This window comes from Macrosteles quadrilineatus, unplaced genomic scaffold (assembly GCF_028750875.1).
Source record: "Macrosteles quadrilineatus isolate MER2022 unplaced genomic scaffold, UCM_ALF_1.0 Scaffold_4__1_contigs__length_99947679, whole genome shotgun sequence".
Lineage (NCBI taxonomy): Eukaryota > Metazoa > Arthropoda > Insecta > Hemiptera > Cicadellidae > Macrosteles > Macrosteles quadrilineatus.
In genome coordinates this window covers 67,619,252-67,640,867 of record NW_026542597.1, presented here as the reverse complement: position 1 = coordinate 67,640,867, position 21,616 = coordinate 67,619,252, and the positions used below count along the sequence as shown (strand labels likewise).

At 33.6% G+C, this 21,616-nt stretch overlaps 2 protein-coding genes across 4 annotated transcripts in view; one reads left to right on the top strand and one right to left on the bottom strand.

Moving 5' to 3' along the window:
* The first annotated feature begins 3,527 nt into the window (after positions 1–3,527).
* On the top strand, positions 3,528–8,279 carry LOC128993513 (uncharacterized). Its single transcript, XM_054417469.1, has 3 exons — positions 3,528–3,645; positions 4,754–4,796; positions 7,339–8,279. The coding sequence occupies exons 1-3, from the start codon at positions 3,625–3,627 to the stop codon at positions 7,866–7,868; spliced, it is 594 nt and encodes a 197-aa protein (XP_054273444.1). The 5' UTR covers positions 3,528–3,624; the 3' UTR covers positions 7,869–8,279.
* A 4,110-nt stretch (positions 8,280–12,389) lies between these two features.
* LOC128991566 (protein eva-1 homolog C) overlaps positions 12,390–21,616 on the bottom strand; it is a 534,078-nt gene continuing 524,851 nt past the window's right edge. For 2 of the 3 annotated variants that reach the window (XM_054414562.1, XM_054414563.1), the window contains exons 5-9: positions 21,303–21,446; positions 18,452–18,691; positions 15,882–16,064; positions 14,952–15,187; positions 12,390–14,074 (exon numbers count right to left, since the gene is read on the bottom strand). In XM_054414562.1, coding sequence (XP_054270537.1) covers positions 13,997–14,074; positions 14,952–15,187; positions 15,882–16,064; positions 18,452–18,691; positions 21,303–21,446 — 881 coding nt within the window. In that variant the 3' untranslated portion in view covers positions 12,390–13,996. The remainder of the gene's footprint in view (positions 14,075–14,951; positions 15,188–15,881; positions 16,065–18,451; positions 18,692–21,302; positions 21,447–21,616) is intronic. The other variant, XM_054414564.1, reaches the window with a different exon arrangement.

The window sequence follows — 21,616 nt, the reverse complement described above, 5'->3', positions numbered from 1 at the left end:
TGTTTAGTTTTGGATGTTGGTTTGTGTTGAATGATATCGGTTATTAGTTATTGCATTTTTATCCTAAGGATTTGGCATATGAGTAAGCCTATGATAAATAACACCATTTCAGAGTTCTGCCAGTTTTTGCCTAACTCTATCCTGTAGAGTTTAAAGTAGCCTACACCTTATTGTCTACATATTGGCTAAACAACTTAGGTACGGTACTTTATAAAAGCTGACAGTCTTTTTACGTTAACTTAATGTAAGCTTACCTTTTCCCGTACATGGGAAGATTGATTGTTAAAAATTAACCCTTTAAACTGGAATAGGACTGTCATGTAAATAGTGAGTATTTCCTTTAGTTAATAATCTTATAGTTGACTCTTTTAAAATCATCAGAAATTATGACTGTTATTAGTTTTTAAACAAGTTATTTGTTTATAAATAACTCCTGTACTTCTTTGCAATTGCTCGATTTCGAGCAACATGTACACTAGTTTAGCATAAAGCTTGACCTAAACATGGCATAGCAGCCCAGTGTAGTGAAGTGAAGTAACGTCATTAGGCCTATTGCCGATGACAGAATCAGATGCTAATAAAGTTGTCACTTTCAGTTGCTTGACGTATCAAGGGTTGAAAACCATTCACTGTAGCCCTATTTCACCCACAGTTCATTCCATTTGTAAATGTCATCCGTCCTACCTTGTTTAGTCAAACGTTGTATATTTGAACGGCGATATCTTCAGTAATATTGATCTACAGTGTAAAATAATTGTATATTTGGATTTAGGAGGTCAACAACTATAAAGTAAGATATCAAAGTAGCTCATTTCTCCCTAGATATGTAAAAATCAGTTTTAATGGATGTGTTTTAAATGAAAAGTAAAACTTTAGCTCGTGTTGAAAACATTTACTTCATATGACTCTAGTTGTGAAATATACTCTTTTAAAGAAGATTGAAAAGTTTTACTTCTATTTTTTATATAATTTTTGAAAAGTTTTTTTAGTTATTGTTTAACACAGTCAAGAGGACTAACATTGAATGCTTACTATGGATGGTCTCAGAATCTTATTTTTTTATATAATTATGTTTGAAACTATGTTCAGTTAGTTGATAAACAGTTTTAAAAATATATTTAATCTAAATTTGACTTCAGTGACATTTTGAGGGGTCATACTCATTATTGTTGATAAAATACAGTTTTGAGTCGTATGTGTGAAGGAATAAGTTTATGACATATATTTTGGTAAAGTGTGGAAAGGAAAATAAAAATAAACAGTTTTCTATACCTAAACTCAATATTAGAATAGGATGTGACTTGGGCGCTCTGACCACCCCTGCTATGTAGGATAATATAAGACTATAAATGGTTAACTACTCTTAACGGTTGACAAAGTTCGAAAATAAAAATTTTATCTTCAGCAATTTACAAACATATTTGGAGATAATCGGTTTTCAAACATATTTGGAGATCAAGCTTTGGACCATTCTAAAAAAAAAAAAAAAAAAACAATAGGCTATATTTTTACTTTAAAATATGACGAGTTTTTCTACACCCTCGTAATTTTGTTTTCTTATGAAGAAACAAATACAGTTGAAAATAATACTATAATTTTGGAATGATTCGTGCAAGAGTATATTAAAATAACAATTACACTGAAGAATAATAAAATTGCCGATGGATTTTTGTGGTATTTCAATTTTGTTATGTTACGTAGAAGCGCTTTACGCTCATAATGGCCAGTAGACAGAATTTTCAAGGAATGGGTTACAAAAGGTACAGGATCTAAATCCTTAATGTTCTACATTATCTCCTTTGTTATCCTGGACATATCGCACTGATGCGGGTGGCCATCACTTTAGTCTTAAGTTCAGTGGAATCAGCCCTTGTTACATTTTTATCTAGGTTATACTCTAATTTGCGCATTGTTGATATATTCACATTCCTTGAAATACTGTGCTTTAGATTAGGCAGTTGGAGGCTTTTTCAGAAGAAGGCTGCCACTTTTTAAACTGTGGAATAACAACAGTTTAGGTTAGGTGAGTTTATAGCTTTACTAACACGTATTTTTTAATTTACTGAACGGATGAAAAATCACCTAACCTAAACTGTGGGTTTTTAACAGTGTAAATAGTGACGGCCCTCTTCTGGACAATGCCAGTTGGTGTACCATAGTAATCTAAGACACCAGTGTATGTAACAAAGCTACATTTTGCAAATTATATAGAAAGTGCTATGATTTTCTATTCGTTTAACGTATATTACAATGTGTTGGGAAATAGACAAGACATTTTAAAGTTTAAAAGAGATGTGATGTTATATTGACGTACCTATGCACTATAATAGTAATAATGTTTTACCACGATCAATATGTAGCTGTGCTAGTAGATGTAAGATCTGAGCTTAGTGTGATTACTAATTCAATAATGCGTTTCGTTAAAAATAATAATACGGTTAGTTTTAAGCTTAAACCTTATATCTTCCTCAGTTATGAAAACGTCATTTAATTTAAAATGTTTGTTAATTTTCCGTCGATTCAATAAAACTATAAAATTTGTATTTAACAATAAACGATTGAGTTTCGAGTTATGGCTGAGTTCTAAACTAACCTAACTCAACACAGCCTAAAATAAACTAATTCTAAACAGAATTTGTATACAGGGCTAGGCAAAAGTCAGGAACCCCCTAGTTAACTTTTTAACGCGTTGCAGAAAAAAAACCAAACTCGACACATATTTACAACAAAAGAAATTGCATTTTTTCATCAAAGTTACAACTTTGCCCCAGCCCCTAAAATGGGGTATTTTGGGGGCAGCCCCAAATTTTCAAATGTAAACACCTATCATGTGACCCTTAATTTTAAAGGGTTTATCAAGAGAAATTAAATAGCGCAAAAAAGAGGTCTTTATCGCACCCCTAATCAAAATGGCAGCCATTTTAATTTAAGATGAGCAAGCAAGATTAAGTCTGGACACCCCAAATTAACTTTATAACGTGTGGCAGTGGGAAAACCAAACTCGGCACATGTTTACAACATAAAAAAATGCATTTTTTCATTAAAGTTAGAACTTGTACCTGGTCTCCAAAATGGGGTATTTTTGGGGCAACCCCAAATATTCAAAAGTAAATACCTATCATGTGACCCCTCATTTTAAACAGTTTCCCTTTTAAATGAGGGGTCACATGATGATAGGTGTTTACATTTGAAAATTTGGAGCTGCCCCCAAAATAAACCATTTTGGCAAGCACTGGGGCAAATTTGTAACTTTGATGAAAAAGTGCAATTTCTTATGTTGTAAATATGTGCCGAGTTTGTTTTTCCTACTTCAACGCATTAAAATGGTTTCAGACTTTTGCCTAAACACGTATAGTTTTAAAATTTCAACCTGAAAAAACATAGTGGCAATGAATCAACGGAAATACTTAGTTCACACTCAGTTCATACTTAGTTCACTATTTTATATTATTGCGCTGTGTAGTCATACTCAATAGTAGTGAACAACACCTGTGCCACTTGTTTAATAGCTCTAATGACGTCAAAACACCATTTAACAACTTGTGGCTGTAGCTAGTGGTTCTTTATGTATTACGACTAAGTTTGTGCAACTATATTAGGAGTTTCTCAAAGAATTTGTCCTTGATGAGGGTGCGAGTCCTCTTGGTATGTCTAGAATACAATAATTTTAATGATACAAAATCATAGGGTAATGTTGAGTTGAAGTATTATTGTACATATTCTTGCGCAAAACATTTAAGTTTTACATGGGAAGTAAGTAGATTTTAAAGGGAAAGAAGCTATGGAAATGTGTGGCTTGTGAGCTACATAGAAACAACTGAACAAAAACTTTCTTCATGGTTTTTCACAATTATTTATAGCTCCAGTGTGTAACTAATTATATTACAACGCTCTACTCAAACGTTCTTCTTTCGCTGTGAGATCTTATACAAACAAAATAATCTAGATTAAAAAAGATTACAAACAAGATTTGAGTTTGGTTATCATTGAAGTGTAAAGCCCCTATACACGGGCGAGCATGTTCGTCACCAACACCATCACGAACATGCTCGCCCGTGTATGGGGGGCCTAATGTGTACTCGGGTTCTTCCTGATCTTACTTTTATGCGTAAAAAATAATCAATGCACTTACTTGCATTTTTATAAAATTAACTGTTTATCTTCTTTTTTCATATTGATAGGAAAAGTCACAAATATACACAAAACAGGGTTTTAAGTCAAATACCTTCAGTGAAATAAATTATAGTTGTAGGCAAGAGTCAATAAAAATGCTTACTTTGATAACTTTAGTACTGCAATATTAATTGATGCTTTCCAAATATATCACAATATAGTACAGAACCTTTGGTCGAAATTAAAAAGACAACCATTTTGTAAATAAAAACCAACTTATTCTTAGTCACATCCTGTGGAGATAAGCGTATGGCCCCCATCGCTGAGCGTAGGGCTAAAGTCCCGAGATTCCTAGAAAGCGGCGGTTAAGGCAAACTGCTCTCAAAGCAGGGTAGGTTAAAACAAACGGTAATATTTTACAAACAAGGTTGCATAGCCCGATTATCGGTTAATGCGAGGTCGGTTAAGAGGGGGTCTACTGGTAATTTCATGAGAATTTGATATATAAAATACTATTTTAAATAAAAAAATTCAATTAAGATGCAAACTACGTATTTACATTTATACATATAATAAAATTAAATGTACATAAATACTAATGAGACAGAATATTCGATAATTTATTTAAAATAATTTTCAGGTATTCATTGTTTCATTCACAATGGTTCATTCACAACCATCAGGTAAATATAATTATACACTAATAAATTAAATACTAATAATTAATAACAATTATAAAGATTTGACTGTCCAAGTCTGCCACGCAAAGAGTAGTTGCATGCTATTTCAATTGAATAGTAATTTTACTTTGTAGTGAGTTTTAAAACAACATTTAACAAAAATTGTCGTTTTCATTGTAGTGACAAACCGAAATATTCATTGTGTCTATATATTAATTATATTCAATTCTGAATCTGGGTGCGTTTCCTGGCACTTTCCTCTTAAGGGGAACATTCATTATTATCGATGATTTCTTTTAGATATATCGATATTTTTGTTTTCTATTTACGATGCATATTACATCTTATTTAATATCTTCAAACGCATTTAAATTACAGACAGACAGACAGACATCTTATTTAATATCTTTAAACGCATTTAAATTACAGACAGACAGACAGACATAGCAAATACAGAGTTAGGCAAAAGTCTGAAACCTCCCAGTTACATTTTTAACGCGTTGAAGTAGGAAAACCAAACTCGGCACATATTTACAACATAAGAAATTGCACTTTTTCATCAAAGTTACAACTTTGCCCCAGCCCCCAAAATGGTGTATTTTGGGGACAGTCCCAAATTTTCAAAAGTAAACACCTATCATGTGACCCCTCATTTTAAAGGAATTCTCAAGACAAACTAAATGGCGCAAACTAGAGGTCAATATCGCACCCCTAATCAAAGTGGCAATAATTTTGAAATATCCCCTTTTAACTGTTTACAGGTTATAGCAGGAAAACTAAACTCAGCATACCTTTATAAAAAAAGAGAATTCACCTTTTAGTAAGTATTAAAATATTAAATTTTTAAAGATAACTGGGGGTGTCCAGACTTTATATTGCTTGCCCATTTTTAATAATTAAAATAGCTGCCATTTTGATTAGGGGTGCGATATTTACCTCTGTTTTGGGCCATTCAATTTCCCTTGATAAAGCCTTTAAAATAAGGGGTCACATGATAGGTATTTACATTTGAAAATTTGGGGCTGCCCCCAAAATACCCCATTTTGGGGGTTAGGGCAGAGTTGTAACTTAGATGAAAAAGTGCAATTTCTTATGTTGTAAATATGTGCTGAATTTGGTTTTCCTACTGCAACGCGTTAAAAAGTTAACTGGGGGGGTCTTAGACTTTTGCCTAACCCTATATGTCTAAGTTATACTTCGTATAATAAATGAGTTATTGAGTTATAGCTCGTATTAGACAATAGGATTCAGAATGAATCTGGTTTAGGCAAAAATAATAGCCTTTGTATTGGATTAAGAAATGAAACTACCCTAAACTAACCTAAAATAACTAACTAAACTTGCTGTAGGCTAATTTACCGTTTCAAAATTCCGTTTGATAACAGAAAAGGCATATGGGGAATAGGCTATCAAACGAAATTTTGAAATGTTACAGCAAGTTTGGTTAGTTAGGTTGGTTTAGAACAGTTTAATTTCAATATAATATTTTTTTATTGTTTGTTGATACCCTGAACAATATTTATTTATTGTAGTTGTCAGCTGATAAGTTCCAATTTGTTAATATCAATATCAAAAGAAATCATCGATAACAATGAATGTTCCTTGAACAGGAAAGTACCCGTTTCCCTATTAATAATACGAAAATGTTGGAATCAAAATTTTAAAAGTTCAATTGGGAATTCATTTAATCGAATTGTGAGGTGACAGAATATTTTCAACCTCCATTTCTGATATGATTGTGTGCTACGGATTTGCGTGTTCGTAATAGACAGGTTTTCACATAAAACCGCCATCTATATATTACCGTTTCATCACCTAATTTAGCGCTTAGGGAAAATATAATTTGTAACAATCTCGCGGGTTTCTAACGTAGAGTTAAGCAATGTAATAGTATTAGTAGTGCTGACAACATCTATCTTTTTAGCTTTAGTGCAAGGCTGCTATCAACTTAGCTTTTAGTTTAAAACGTTAAATTGACGTTTGACCAATCAAATGACAACCGAAGCTAATATCCTATTTGGATAGGCTATTTTTCAATCAAATGGATATGATTACCACATTTAACAAACAAATGCCACGTACAAATCGCTCTCAACACAAGAACAAATCGCTAAGAAAAATAAAAAATAATAAAAAATAAAAATAAACTGCAGAGCTCAAGATATAGCATTTACTTGTGTACATGGGTGTGTAAATAAAATGTAATGATGTTGCATTGAGTTTCAAGCTTTTTGTTATAAGGCAACATTTACGTAATATCATCGTTGAAATCATTATAAAAATAAAAAAAAAACAGATGAGACAAAACATTTTCCAAATTAGAATCTCTAACAAAATTTATGATTATAATCCACTGTATTCATTTTTTCATTGCTAAACATATTCAGTTATTTATCATGCTATTTGTCGTGTTAGATACTTTCAGTTAATTTAAGTTTGATGTTACGTAATTTTCTTTATAATTTCTGTTAACAGTTTAGCTATAAATATACCATTAAATACTTGTTTCTACTAAACAAAGAAGTAATTTCATATGATCTTCTAGGAAATGAAATTAGACAATACACTCTTCCCAACCATTCAAAGGAAATATCTTTTACAATATCCCAAACAGGTGACAAGTATATTTATGGGGATTGCTACAGATATTTTAAAATCCAATTGAGTCAAGGTAGATATACGATCGCCTATAAATGTCCAAGTACGACATCTGAAACAAAGGGGGGCGATTTTCTTATCATAGATGGGACCCTATACAGCGACAAGCGTAATGAAGTCATCGACACGTCAGAAGACCAATGCGTCAAATATACGATCACCACTTATCATATGAGCGATTCACAAATGGACAAGAAAGAGTGTACACATATCAAAAACGCCATTGCAAAAGGAGTTTCTGTAAAGACTCTTAAAGAGATGGAAAAGCAAGAACATTATTTGGATGTGGAACAAGAAGAACAGGATAGCAAGGTGGCACAGGTAGAAAGGGATAGGGAGATAGCGCCAGAACACTTTTTTCTTAACGAATGGTTCTTAATGATCTGGCAATCTTTGTTTGGTAAGAAGACAAATTAGAAAACATAGATTAAATAATGATAACTGAGATATAATATTTACTTTAAATACAACTTTTCACTCCCGAGTACACATTAAGCATGTTCGCGAGCATGCTCGTGACGGTGTTGGTGACGAACATGATCGCCCGTGTATGGGGGGCTTTACACTTCAATGATAACCAAACTCAAATCTTGTTTGTAATCATTTTAAATCTAGATTATTTTGTTGTTAATGGCAATTTAATTTACTTTTAAAATGTATTGATGTAGTTAATTTTGTATTGAATATTAATTTTGTATTGAATATTAATTTTTGTATTGTTATTTTTGAACCGTAAACCACACCACTGCTAAATGTTACAAAATTGTTCGTATTGTGTGCTGCTTTCATACCATACATAAAATCCTTGGGTTGATAAATAGTGAAAAACGTGACGGTATATTATGGTTCTATTGTTGTTTTGCATTCAATGTATAGTAAATATCTGACATAAGTTTTGTTTAATTTAACTGAACTCCCTAATCATATATATATATATATATACAGACTGTCCCAAAAGTCCCGGACCGGTTTAATATTTTCTAAACGACAACAGATAAATCAACAAGATTTGGTACATCAACATCACACATAAAAATCTACTTTTTTATGTAAATATAAATTTTCTGTCACATCATGGGGACGTCCCGCAAGGAGTCAGAAGGAAATCTTAAATAGAAGCATAGGTTGACATGTACATCAGATTAAAGGTCTTTACTAGCAGAATATAATGCTGCAAATTTAAACTCAAACGGACAACCAAGTCAAGAGTAACAGTGGTTCAAAGATTCATTTAATTTGCATTTGGGGGCAGAGCCCTAGGAGTCAGAACATTTTTGTTAGCGTAAGCATAGGTCGATATGCACATCAAATTAAAGGTCTTTACTAGTAGATTACAATGCCGTAAATTCAAGCTCAAAAGAACGCCTGAGTAAAAAATGGCAGTCGTTCAAAGATTCAAAATGGCAGGTTCAAGAAATCTTTGAACGGCCGCCATTTTGTAACGGGTGATCCTTTCGAGGCGCGGTTTCCGGCATTGAACTCTGCTAGCTAAGCCCTTTAAACTGATGTGCATATTGACCTATGCTCCTATTTAAGATTTCCTTCTGACTCCTCGTGGGACGTCCCCATGATATGACAGAAAACTGATAGTTCCTTAAAAAAGTAGATTTTTTAGTGTGGTGTTAATGTGCAAAATTTTATTGATTTATCTGTTGTCGTTTAGGAAATATTAAACCGGTCCGGGACTTTTGGGACAGTCTGTATATATATAATAAATAATAAATAATAAATATCATTTTAGAAAGATCATGTTGTAGTTACTAGACGAATGTCTTTTATTTGTGTAGTTGAAATTTATTAAGGCCTTTCACCAGACCATACAAAATGTTTCACCATAGTTAGCAAGATTTGTAACTTAATACCATAAATCTCTCTGTCACAAAATACAAAAACCCCTAGATTAACACAGAGCTTAAAACGGAAACCCTTCAATTCGTATAAGGTTAAGGTTGGTTGGACTAATTCAAAAAATAGTTACGTACAAATTATTTGCGCGAGTATTCGGTAAACAACACGCTTTGGGAAAAAATAAAATATTATCTGATTTTCTTTAGATTTTAGCTTATACAACCATGTATCGGAGCTTATAGGCCAGAGTGCTTTGCTTAACTAGCAGCCCTCTCGTATCGCCTCTGGTGGCGGGATAGAGAACTACAGGCGTTCTCTCCACAAAGATGACATCATGTCCAGCGTTCCCCGCACCCCTCGTGTTTTTTACTACGGATTTATGGTAAAGGCAGTAAAGATATTACCCCCCCCCCCCCTATTAAATTTTGCATCGTCTTATGACCGATGCTGTAAGTCCCCCATTAAAATGCAATGAGATAAATCAGGTCCCATAACTCTTCCTTCTCCCCTCAAATTGGTTCAATATGAGTGTTTGGGAGAGGTAAAGTAGTTTGAGAGAATTTTTAAACGATTCAGGAGATAAAATTTGGGCTGTAAACAGGAATATGGTTTGTGTAATATTAAAACCCAACCAATAGTTTTATTGTGTGTCTAGTATTGAGTTGCGTTACAAATGTGGGCCGTATACAGGAAAATAGTTTGTGCAATATTAAAACCCAACCAATAGTTTTATTGTGTGTCTAGTATTGAGTTGCGTTAAAAATGTGGACCGTATACAGGAAAATAGTTTGTGCAATATTAAAACCCAACCAATAGTTTTATTGTGTGTCTAGTATTGAGTTGCGTTACAAATGTGGGCCGTATACAGGAAAATAGTTTGTCCAATATTAAAACCCAGCCAATAGTTTTATTGTGTGCATAGTATTGAGTTGCGTTACAAACTGTGGGCCGTATACAGGAAAATAGTTTGTGCAATATTAAAACCCAGCCAATAGTTTTATTGTGTGTCTAGTATTGAGTTGCGTTACAAATGTGGGCCGTATACAGGAAAATAGTTTGTGCAATATTAAAACCCAACCAATAGTTTTATTATGTGTCTAGTATTGAGTTGCGTTACAGATGTGGGCCGTATACAGGAAAATAGTTTGTGCAATATTAAAACCCAACCAATAGTTTTATTGTGTGTCTAGTCTTGAGTTGCGTTACGCTTTTAATGCTGTTTATATTTCATTACTTAATATTTGAAAATTATGCTATTTAAAATAGTGGAGGAGTGAAATGATTGCAAAATGATAACGATTAAAATGATTAACGAGTGAAGTAATTGCTTGTAAGAAAGATGTATACAGCCTCAGTAAAAATATTTTAAAGATTTCCGAATTCTTCCTCACGCCGACAATCAGAGTGCGTGTTGTAAGAGAAAGATGAGTTACAATTAGTTTTATTTTATTCACACACGTTTGGAGTAAACCCAAGGAAGATTGTTTATGTGTGTGTGTAATTGTGTATAAATTATGACAAGTCCTGTATTAACGAATTACGATGACTGTTGATTGAATGAGATGAAATCTTTGTTACTGACTAAGATCAACTGGTTAATCAGGCTACCAAAGAACAGGAACAGCTAGGTCCAGTTATGGACTTTTAAATTTTCTCAGAATCAAACTGGCAAACTTCTCAAAGGGCATTTTATCATATTGATATAGTGCTTGCCTAGTTAGCAGTATATCAAAATGATGTGTTTCCCCATGTTAAAACATTCGTAAGACAACAAGCCACCACGCCCAAGCGCCCATTCGTGACAGTGGCTCAGGTGATAATGCTAATGGCATTAAGTTACGTCAATTCATCTTAGAAAATACAGTGATGGTATGGTAATACGATTTGGTAGGTAATTCTGTGGTTAAGCTGAATTTTCCAACGCATGCAAGGTTTTGAGTATCAATAAGTGAGTTAAATTAAAGTACTAACTGATTAATGTATGGAATCGCCATGGTAAATTGAAAGCCTAAAGAGTAATTTGACTTGCATGATAACATAAAGTATATTGCTTATTTAAATAAAATATAACAAATATACACTGTTTTGCATGATGATACGATTAGATTTCTTCTTAAAATTAATTTTCACTTAATCAGTCCTATTTATGATGGTTAGGAGGTTATAATAATCAATAACTGGATTATTAAGAAAATAGCTAAAACATATAAGACGATTTTGTATGATAACATTTGTCTACAAGGTGTCCCTGAACTCTCTGGAACCCTTTTGTATATTTATTCCTTCGGTCAAAACAATACAAAAACATCACATAAACATGGGTCTATGGCCTGGGTTTCTGTCTGTGTGTCTGTATGTGATGTTTACAAATGAATCCGCATTTTTTAAATTCCTTGTATTCGATGGACTTTAAACTTGTTACGTAAGTAGTAAAAGGAGGGTTGGTTGGTAAGAAGTAAAAAGTAAGTTCAACCGATGCACAAAGTATCAGATTTATAAATAGACCAACCCAAAATAGCGACCATTAAAAATGTTCTATCTTAAAAATAAGTTACAATACAAAAGATATCAAGGATAAGCATTTTTAAGAAATTTCATGACTAGTCCATCAGTTGAAATACGATCAAGTTATAACAATTTTTGTCAGACAGTGTGTGAATATTATAATTTTTTTTATTGTTTTCCCATTTTTGCACCGTGCCACGTCGCGTTGGTGAGGTACATGTAACGAACAATACTACGTAGTACTATAAAGTTTGTTGGGTATATGACGCAACAGACTGTACCATGCGCGGTTTCACATACAGTACATTAATATTATTTCTGTGACACTGAAAGACCAGGAAGTATATGTTTTCGGTAAATCAATTCAACGAAAACACTTACTTTCTAGTCTTACAGCGTTACAGTAATAGTATTAATATAGTACCATTATAGTACCCTACTAAAACCTATGTATATAGCTACTTAGTGCGGTACTTTTAAAAAAACATTATGGTTTTTAAAAATACAATACATTGTTCAAAGTGGATTTAAGAAATAAAACATGGTTTTTTTAAAAACATATATTAGTAAAACACATACAACATTTGTTCGGAAATACACTGTACACATTCTATATATTATCACACTACATTACGTTACATTATATTACAATATCGAGGCACTGTGTGTTAGTAACGCTATCTATTCTTAACACCGCTACGCTCTTATATAGTTTTAACAGCATAATTACATTAAACAATTAAACATAGGATGATCTTATTTCGGTTAATTTAACGTGAAATTAAGTTTACATGATTTGTATCCCTTAAATGAATGAAAAAATCATTTTACTTAAAAAAAAAGAATCAGCTTTGACTTACTGTCAATATTTTCTTTCTGCAGTGCTAAAATAATTCTTTCAAACTACAGACAAATTTATCTTTGACTCAATATTATATGTAAATAATAAAGGAGTTACACAAAGGAATACCAAAGAAAGACTGATTTTCTCCATTAGAACTCTAACAAAAAGGAATTTAAACTTTTTGTAAACGAAAATTCAAAACAAATCTTGAAAAGTAATATGTTTAATTTACAATTACGTTAATTTCCATTTGACAAGATATGCAACCGACGCGACGCTTCTACTAATTGGGTTCAGTCTAAGGTACATACAAATCTAATTCATGTCGTAATTTGTTTGTGCAGTTGAAGTATTTCATCGTTTGAGCACCATCACTTTTGTTGTTCAAATTTGCTTTGTTAACCTCAAAGTTCTATCTACAATAATATACATGGTATTTTCATAGATTGTCAATGTTCGTCACTGATTTAAAATAAGCATTTAGCTCTTGGCTTCCTGAGCTAGAACATGTTGTACCTACAGTTACAAACGAAATTAATCACCTAAAGGAACGCGGATTGTAACAAAAGGTTATTGAGTTGGTTTTATTGATCAGAACAATAATTGATTAGGTGTACCTAATTAAAATGTATAATTTCTTAGAGTTTTAATCAATCAAGATAGATCGCAGTACTCAAATTACACCAAATTTCTTAAATATTGTGTTTTTGGCAAAATTACTGAAATTTGAATTGGACACAAAGAGACACCATAGTTTGGTAATTTTGTATGAGGAACCACCGAAAATGTCCCAAGCCATTCAAAGAATTCTGTATCTTGCAATGTGTTTTTAACCGTGATAGTCTTTGAAACATTTTTACTCTCAAATAAACAGGTAGTAATTTCTTATGCTACTACCCGATTACAAATTCAATAGGTACTGATGAATATAAAATGTATATTTAAGAAACCTTAGATTTAAAAACAAGTTAAAAGATTCAATTCCCGTTTCAAGAACAATTACCTCTCATCAAGAGATTGGCAGCCATAAGGTAAGCCTATTTAAGGTATTCTCACAAACAAAATACGTAAAACTTAATAAGCAACTGATTTCTAAAATTTGTATTTGTGCTGAGAGTAACGGTTACTTTTAACGGTTTTGAGGAACTGCAACTGTTACTTTATTGTAACTGTAGTGACAACCTGTTCCGCTCTGGTTTGTTTTGTCACAGTCTCACATCTCACTTGTAGTCTGTTGACCGTGGCGTCACACCACGGTCTCCTGCTAGAAGCAGTAGCTCCTGGAACTGTCAGGGTAGACACCCTCGCTGTCCAGGGGCCCAGGGTACGGCTCCACCGGAGGCAAGGGTCAGCCGTAGTAGTACTGGTTGTTGCCGCTCCTGCTCAGGCTGCGGGGAGCGCTGGACTCGCTGCCGAATCTTACCACCTGAAACATTGAGAAATGGTTAAATTAGTTGGAACGCAATTAGTGTTTTAATTTCTCCCCTTGTACATGGAGAAAGCATTCTTTTCGTAATAATTAACGTCAGGATTTTGATTACAATTTTGTTAAGCCCTTTCAACTATAAACTAAACTGTATAAACTCAATTACTGTAAAAAACACAGATTAAAATTTAAAGCAAATTCTTGAGATTTTACCTATTCTTTTTACTTACTAGTTACTCCCACAGTTTACCCCTCATAAGGGTCGTTGACAAGCTAATCGGAGAAAGTATGTGTCAGATTATTGATACTGTTTATTTTAATCCTTACTGTTCGTCACCAAATACTTTTGATCCGTGCTGTAATATAAATATAGCGTAAGAGTGTATAGTGTGGCCACAAAGACAATCAATAAATTGGGTGACCTCAGTTATAAAATAGAGAAGTAAGCAAGTCTCAAACTAGCGTATCAGCGATCGCAGACTTACAAAGGCTTAATGAAAAATATTCTAGATAAACACTTATGTGCATTCTGCAAACTTGTTTCTTACTGGGAGATGCTTTTCTTTTACGAGACATCTATAAACGTCAATTCTTGATTAATTTGGCATATTTCTCAATAAATAAATGAGACTACTTAAAAAAACACCCTCCAAGGTGCAAATTCACATCAATAGTTGTTGTTATTAACATTTATTTGAATCTTTCAAACAAGAAGATTCCTTGGTGCGTCAGAGACGGGTCCAGTTCATATCCACAACACATGGGCTTGGACCGCTTCCCCAAAAGAAAATAAGCATAAAAGCATCGCTTCCTGTAACCGTTCAAGTGAAAACAGCTGAACATAAAACAGAAATGCTCCAATATTTTCCACACTTACCTCCCCTGGTGGTAGTGGACTGGACAGAATAGTGATGGTGGCGGGAGCAGTGGATGTCAGGTCTATGTCCGTGTCAACTTCGCTGAGATCATCGACGTAGCTGGGCAACGTAGTGGACTGAGGTATCTGCGGACGACGTCGTTGCCATAGCAACCTCGTGATGACCAGCACCAGCAGAGAGAGCAGACCAGCGCTGATGGACACTGACAGATACAGCACCAGCTTCTCTCTATTTTCTGAAACGTCATTTCTATCTTAGCTTCTAAAGAACCGGTTAGGTTAAGTTTTGTTCACGTTTATAACAACAGAGTGTAGCCTAATGGAATACGTTTGAATATGGGCTTTGGTACTATTTAAAAGTGTTATTATATTGTTGGATGGTTTAAGTGGTTTTAACACCACGGGATATTCCACAATACCTTACATAAATTTTGTTTAGAGGATGGATAAGTTCGAGTAACAAAAGTCTAGTTTCCTCATGACTTACCAAGTATGTTATATCCATGAATATCACCAGGTTTTATGTTTTTCAAGAAAGAATACATTTCCCTAACTAATTCTATGCCTGAGGCTTTGTGTAAAAGGGTATTTAAGGGGACAAATACATTAATGTATAGCTAATATGAGACTACGGTACTTTTTATAGAGGGTATTCGAGGTTAATACATACTATTTAGGGTGAAAACCTTAATTACATATGGTTGGCTCTAAGTAATAACAAATATTTCAATTAATCTAGGGCTAACCATCCAAATGGGAACCCATTTGTAAAGGAATTGAAGGGAAGGAAAACGACTCTTCCGAGACTTTGATACATCCCGAAACTATTCACATTGTTATCAGGCTATTAAATAAAACACTGTCCCTACAATATTACACACAAAACCAGCTATTCCTCTACTGTAAACACCACATCCAATCTTTACTTACTAGATAAGAAATCGTATGTATGAATCCATTCAGAAATGAAGCCAATCACTCGCGTTTTCTCGTTGGCGTATGGGGAGACGGTGGAGTTTGTAACTTGCTCTAGCTCCGAGCCCAGGGGGTCCCCGTCCCCCTGGAGATCCGTGGGGGGACGGGGGGTCGCCAAGGGGGGGAAGGGGGACCGACCTAAGCATACCAACACAATGCGTTACCCATCACACAACTACAGTTGGTTATTTACACAAACAAGCCGACTTTGTTATTGTTCACAGCCGTTAGTTGATGAGTGCAATGGTGACAAAACAGTGTTTACTCTTCAATCCTTTTAGTTTTGAGTGAGAAAAGTGATACAAATTGAATAAAGGTTTGGTACTTTTATAATATTTTGAATGTTTACTTCGGGACGTTTTGTAATTGACCAGTCAAAATTTCGAAAGGTAATAATTTTGAGGTTTAAATACTGAAAGCATTTAATCAATCATAATCATTGCCGGGAAATTATATACACGGTGCTTGCTGTACTTCCGATGTACTGTAACTTTAAGCATAAGCTACATATTCATAAAAAAAAATTGTAACATATATCCTTACATTTTTTGATACAACATCAAACGCTGAAAACTCTTTATGAAAATTCATTGGTTCACACTTGACAACACCACAAAGGTTTCGCAGACCGGCGCGTCATTATTCATTGAAGTTGGAGAAAACTTGAACGCTTTTTACGAGTTTCTGTAAAGCATTGTGAGTGCTTAGCTAAGTTAGGTGCTTATAAGCGTGAAGAGAGAAGCTGTTGAGAGGGTGAGAGGGAGAGGAGAGCAAGCTACAAACCACACCACCACAAACTTATCACAATTGTGCTATATCTACATCAGTTAGTGAGAAATACAGGACTTTACATCACTATTTGCACATATTACTACACATAATTTCTACTTATGTCATATAAGAGTATACATCGAACAATGATAAATGCATATATACATTTTTCAAAGTGTCCTTAGTTGTTTCTTTGGTGATTCAAAGTCCTTAATTTTCATGAAATCTAAATGTCAACTCTTCTAAAGAATACTATTTGATTGGTTCACATCTTACACCTATTGCTTTTACGCATTTAACTAGTGTCATTGTGAACAAATCTTTGACATTGGTTAATTGAGATTGAAGTTTCTTTTTTTACACAGAATTCAAACCTAATTATATGCATTCCATCTCCTGAGTGGCAAACAGAGCAAGCTTTTCATCAGAAATGTTCAGCAAGAGAACTCTATTATGAAAGGCGAGTAACAAAGTTACCAGTCCAATAGTTCTAGTTCCTGTTTGTTATTTGCTTTACCAGAACCTGACTTGTGGTTCTAAACTTCAACGTATCTATTTGAAACTGATACTTTGTTACTTTGACTGAGGTAAACTAAATTATTTCCATGTGCCAGTTTTAATATTTGGTAGAAGATAATCATATTTTAGTTTTATAACCTATTACAAAATATTTTTTTAGTCGAATAAGGCAAAATTGAAAGAAAAACAATATACATCAGTATCATCTGGTTAAACGTAATACTACTAGGTTAATTTAAAGTGATATTCCATTGAAAACTTCCATGAAAAATGCATCAGAGTTAAAGATAAGTTATAAGGAGTTTAAATCAAAACCAAACCTTTTTTAAGGTTGATACAATGCAAATTGCCAAGGCTATAAATGATTAATATAGGTCTGTAAAAGTGTATAAGAAATAACTTAGAACAATCTAATTGATTGTTTGGTTTAATTTGTCTGCAAAAAATTACTGAAAAAATAACAGGTATGCACTTTTTATCTTCTTATGCACATATTATACTAACCTTGTAGCAATTTTAGAAAAAAAATCAACGTAGTTCGATTGAGTTACCTAGACTGAGCTGACGTAATTTTTTTATTCATTTAGAATGAGAAATTGTTGAAACAATTTATAAAAATGAAAACTCTGGTTTTTATAAGCACATTTTTCATCCCATCAAAAATGACAGAATACCACAACCAAAAGGAGAAATTGGGTTTTTTATTGTAGAACACTCTATGAGTGGTTGTGGTTCATTCAATAACTATGTTCTATCTGAATGTAGAATTGGCTACAGCCATGTACATGTTTACTCCAAAAAACAATCACAGAAATAAAAACTAAATATGCACAATGTGTAAGACTTTTAATAGCTGAAACGGCAGACATGGTTCTAAATGTTTAAATATTTTAATTTTATAGGGAAAAACGTGAAAGCACTCCTATACTGATACATATTTTAAGAAGCTACATTTTAATTAAATTTGCAAGACATTGTAGCTTCACACTCTAGTAAATAATAGAATGAATTAGTACAAATACAATGAGTTCAACATTGAATTTACTAATGAAAACATGGATAAATAGGTCCTAAATATGTAATTGCATACCAGTAACTCCTTTAAAAAAGATTGTCACCTATATTGATACACATCTTTTACACATATTTTTTAGAAACAAGGCTCAAATTAAATTCTTAAGACCTCGTCGATTTAGACTCCTACTATTTAACACTTAGTTTAGCATGCTGCCTACCTCTAGGTGAGGGGTCTGACGTGTGGTACCTAGGTGGCGCCTCAGAGGGCGCCGCGGACACAGACGTGTTGGCGCCCCCGGGTCTGTCGGCGCCCCCTACAGGGGAAGCAGAGTAGACACTACTCTCCCTGAGTGCGTCATCCACCACGTCATACGCATCTATGTCTGTGTCCTGCGTGTCTAGAGTCTCGTCCTTCTCAGGCCTCTCTTCGTATTGCTCTCGCAGCACGGTACGAGGAACTAGAACACAGGGTGTAGTAAAGCTATTGTAACGACATTTACTAGGGAAGCGAGCTGGTCTAGTATGGCTCGAGGCTTCAAAGCCGGAGGTGTCGGGTTCAAATTCCACCAATCACCAAGGGATTTATACATTGACATGTGATAGTGCCACGAACCTAAAACACAAGCCTGAAGTAATGAGCAAAAATGGTTTCAGGTTTGTGGATGTGACATAACCACAAATCGTAGTGACATTACACAAACATTGTGAAAAGTAAAGAACAAGATGAACAACTTAGTAATTTACATAAAATTGTACAACCTTTTTATTACATATAAATATTGTTTTTGAAACAAACATTTAAGTTTACTAAAATATTGTAAACCTTGTACACAAGGAGTAATAATGAAACCTTTAAGAGCGTAGGTAAGTAGTACATGAAATTGGCGGCCTCTTAAGGAGAACACAGTGCTACAACCCTGACAAAAAAATCATCGCAGCTAAAACGGCGGTAGTTAAAAATCACATGAAATGGCAGCTTAGTAACCAGCAAACAAGTTCTTAATTATTGTAAACCGCTGCCGTTTTGGCTGGAATGGGCCTTTTGAAGTAGAGTTTGTGACACTGCGATTTCCCATCATATACATTTAATTAAATGAACAATTCAACCTATGATCTCTTTAAGACTTCCTTCCGACACCTTGTGTCACCGTATAAAGTAAAAGATCTATTTGCTTGAAAAAGGATATTTTTTTATTTATACTCATAATACTTAAGATACTTATTTGCACAGTTTCGTTACACTATCTGCAATAGTTCAAAGGTGTAATCATTTTCTTCCGAAATTTTTTGAGGACCATGTATACTCATAGCTCTACTTGGAACATAATGTTTACTCCTGTCCACCAAGTATAAACTCAAATGGTTAAAAAGCTATTGGTGTTTGGCAAGAATTTCACTCCAGTTTTTAGGACAGAAACTTCCAACTACTAAGCTACGTTCCTTATTGAAAGTTTAGGTTAATACAGTAACTGACAAAAATACTTAATACAAAAACAATTGTAAGAAATTCAGAAATTAAATGATAAATACATATTGTTTACACAAGAGGTCCAAAATATAATTCTTGGTAACATTGCCTGAAACAAAAATAAAACTGACACACTGTAAATAACTTTGGACCCAAGAAATACTCACAGAAGCACAAAAAGATCTGGTTATTTAATATATTTAAGATCAAAGTTTTCACTTGTTTTGGATTCAACTTGCAATAGAGTAGCTACAATGTCGATATCAACAATAAAATGCAGACAGTGAATACATGTTCGACCACGCTTCAATTTGCATAATGTATTACAACCACTACAACATCAGGAATACAAGATATCCGTGGTATGAGGGTATTTACCTTGTGCTTGTGCATACATTAACTCGACAACTATTCATTACCTTTGTATGTTCTAGCTCAAGCTCATCTAATACATCTTCTCGTAGAGATTTATTGCAGTTTCACGGACATTTTACATTGAACCTGGTTAATTTTACGTTGCAGTGAAGTACTTAATTTTGAAATTCATTTGCTGTTAATGTAATAGTTTTATAATAGACTCATGTTTTAATAATCATTTTATAATTTTATAATTTTTATATTTTTTTATAATTTTTTTATATAATTTTTATAATTTTATCATTTTATAATAGATGAATGTTAATATTAGTGTAATAGTTTTTTTTGAGAGTCAATCAGTGCAATTATCAAGCTACTATTAATTCACCTTTTGAAACAGGTAAAAGAATCTTTAACTCTCTTTCTCAAAATATTAAGTTGTTAGATGATAAGAAATGTAAAACACGTTTAAAAAGTTTATTGTTAGATATTTGTATATAGGCCTATGATGTGAATGAGTTTGAAGAATATTTGTCTTAACCTAATCTATATTTCAACTTATAGGTCTAGTCAATAGAATGTTAAATAGAAGTCTTGGATGTATACTATGCCTAATGTTAATTATTATTATACTGTATTCTTCCCGGACGATGTCATGCATGTAACATGCTTTAAAGGCAATAAAAGTTTGTCATTTGTCATTTGTCATTTGTGTTTGTGAAAATCGGATTGACACATTAATACGTTTGGAAATGTTGGATAATATTAATGATATGAAGCATGGTGTTTTAAGGTTATTGTCCTACTAAGAATAGAGTAGAATATTTATATAAAAAGTTACTAAATATAAGAAAGTAAGTAAGTTGAAGATTGTAAGTTACTTAACATGATAACTCATATATTACTTAAAAAAATAGGTAACATTTTATTCAAATAGCTTTCAAAGTTTCCTTTTGTGCAATTGCAAACTGTTGCACCTTTAGTTTGTATGGTGCATTTTTGCTAATGGTCAAATTAAATTAAATTACCCGGTATAACGTGATCTAATCCATTAATATTTGGCAGGATTTGAAACAGTGACCTTTGAGACCATAACTGACGCTGCACTCCTATACCAGCTTACACTCCTTAAACTAAACAACTAAAATATCTGTTTTACAACCCGGGACTTGCTCAGCTGCACGGACAGATTAATTGTTGCTAAAAATCTACAAAATTATCTTTGTTTGGATTTGAACACCTACCACAGGTGTACACGACCTTGAGGTACATGCGTGACTGGTGGTGGCAGGGGTTGCCGAAGGTGGCGGAATCAGCTGACAAGGAACAGGACCTCTTGCCGTGACAAATCTGCATGACAGTCTCCGTCGCGTAGCTCACCAGGCAAGCTGTTGACAAAAGTAGATCATCCATATATAAAGCCCAAAGTACCCATGAACTTTTGAGAACATCACAAGTCACAACCCCATAAACAATATACTTAAAATGTTCGTCATGACGAAAAACCTTGCACAAAACTATCCATTATTTCATCAATTGCCCTTTAAGGTCGTAATTG

What these genes read in the sequence shown, in the direction of transcription:
- LOC128993513 (XM_054417469.1), top strand. Translation starts at nt 3,625, where the DNA reads ATGAGGGTGCGAGTCCTCTTG. An exon ending in TGAGGGTGCGAGTCCTCTTG is followed by an intron (nt 3,646 to 4,753) that starts GTATGTCTAGAA and finishes AATAATTTTCAG; the next exon opens with GTATTCATTGTTTCATTCAC. An exon ending in GGTTCATTCACAACCATCAG is followed by an intron (nt 4,797 to 7,338) that starts GTAAATATAATT and finishes ATGATCTTCTAG; the next exon opens with GAAATGAAATTAGACAATAC.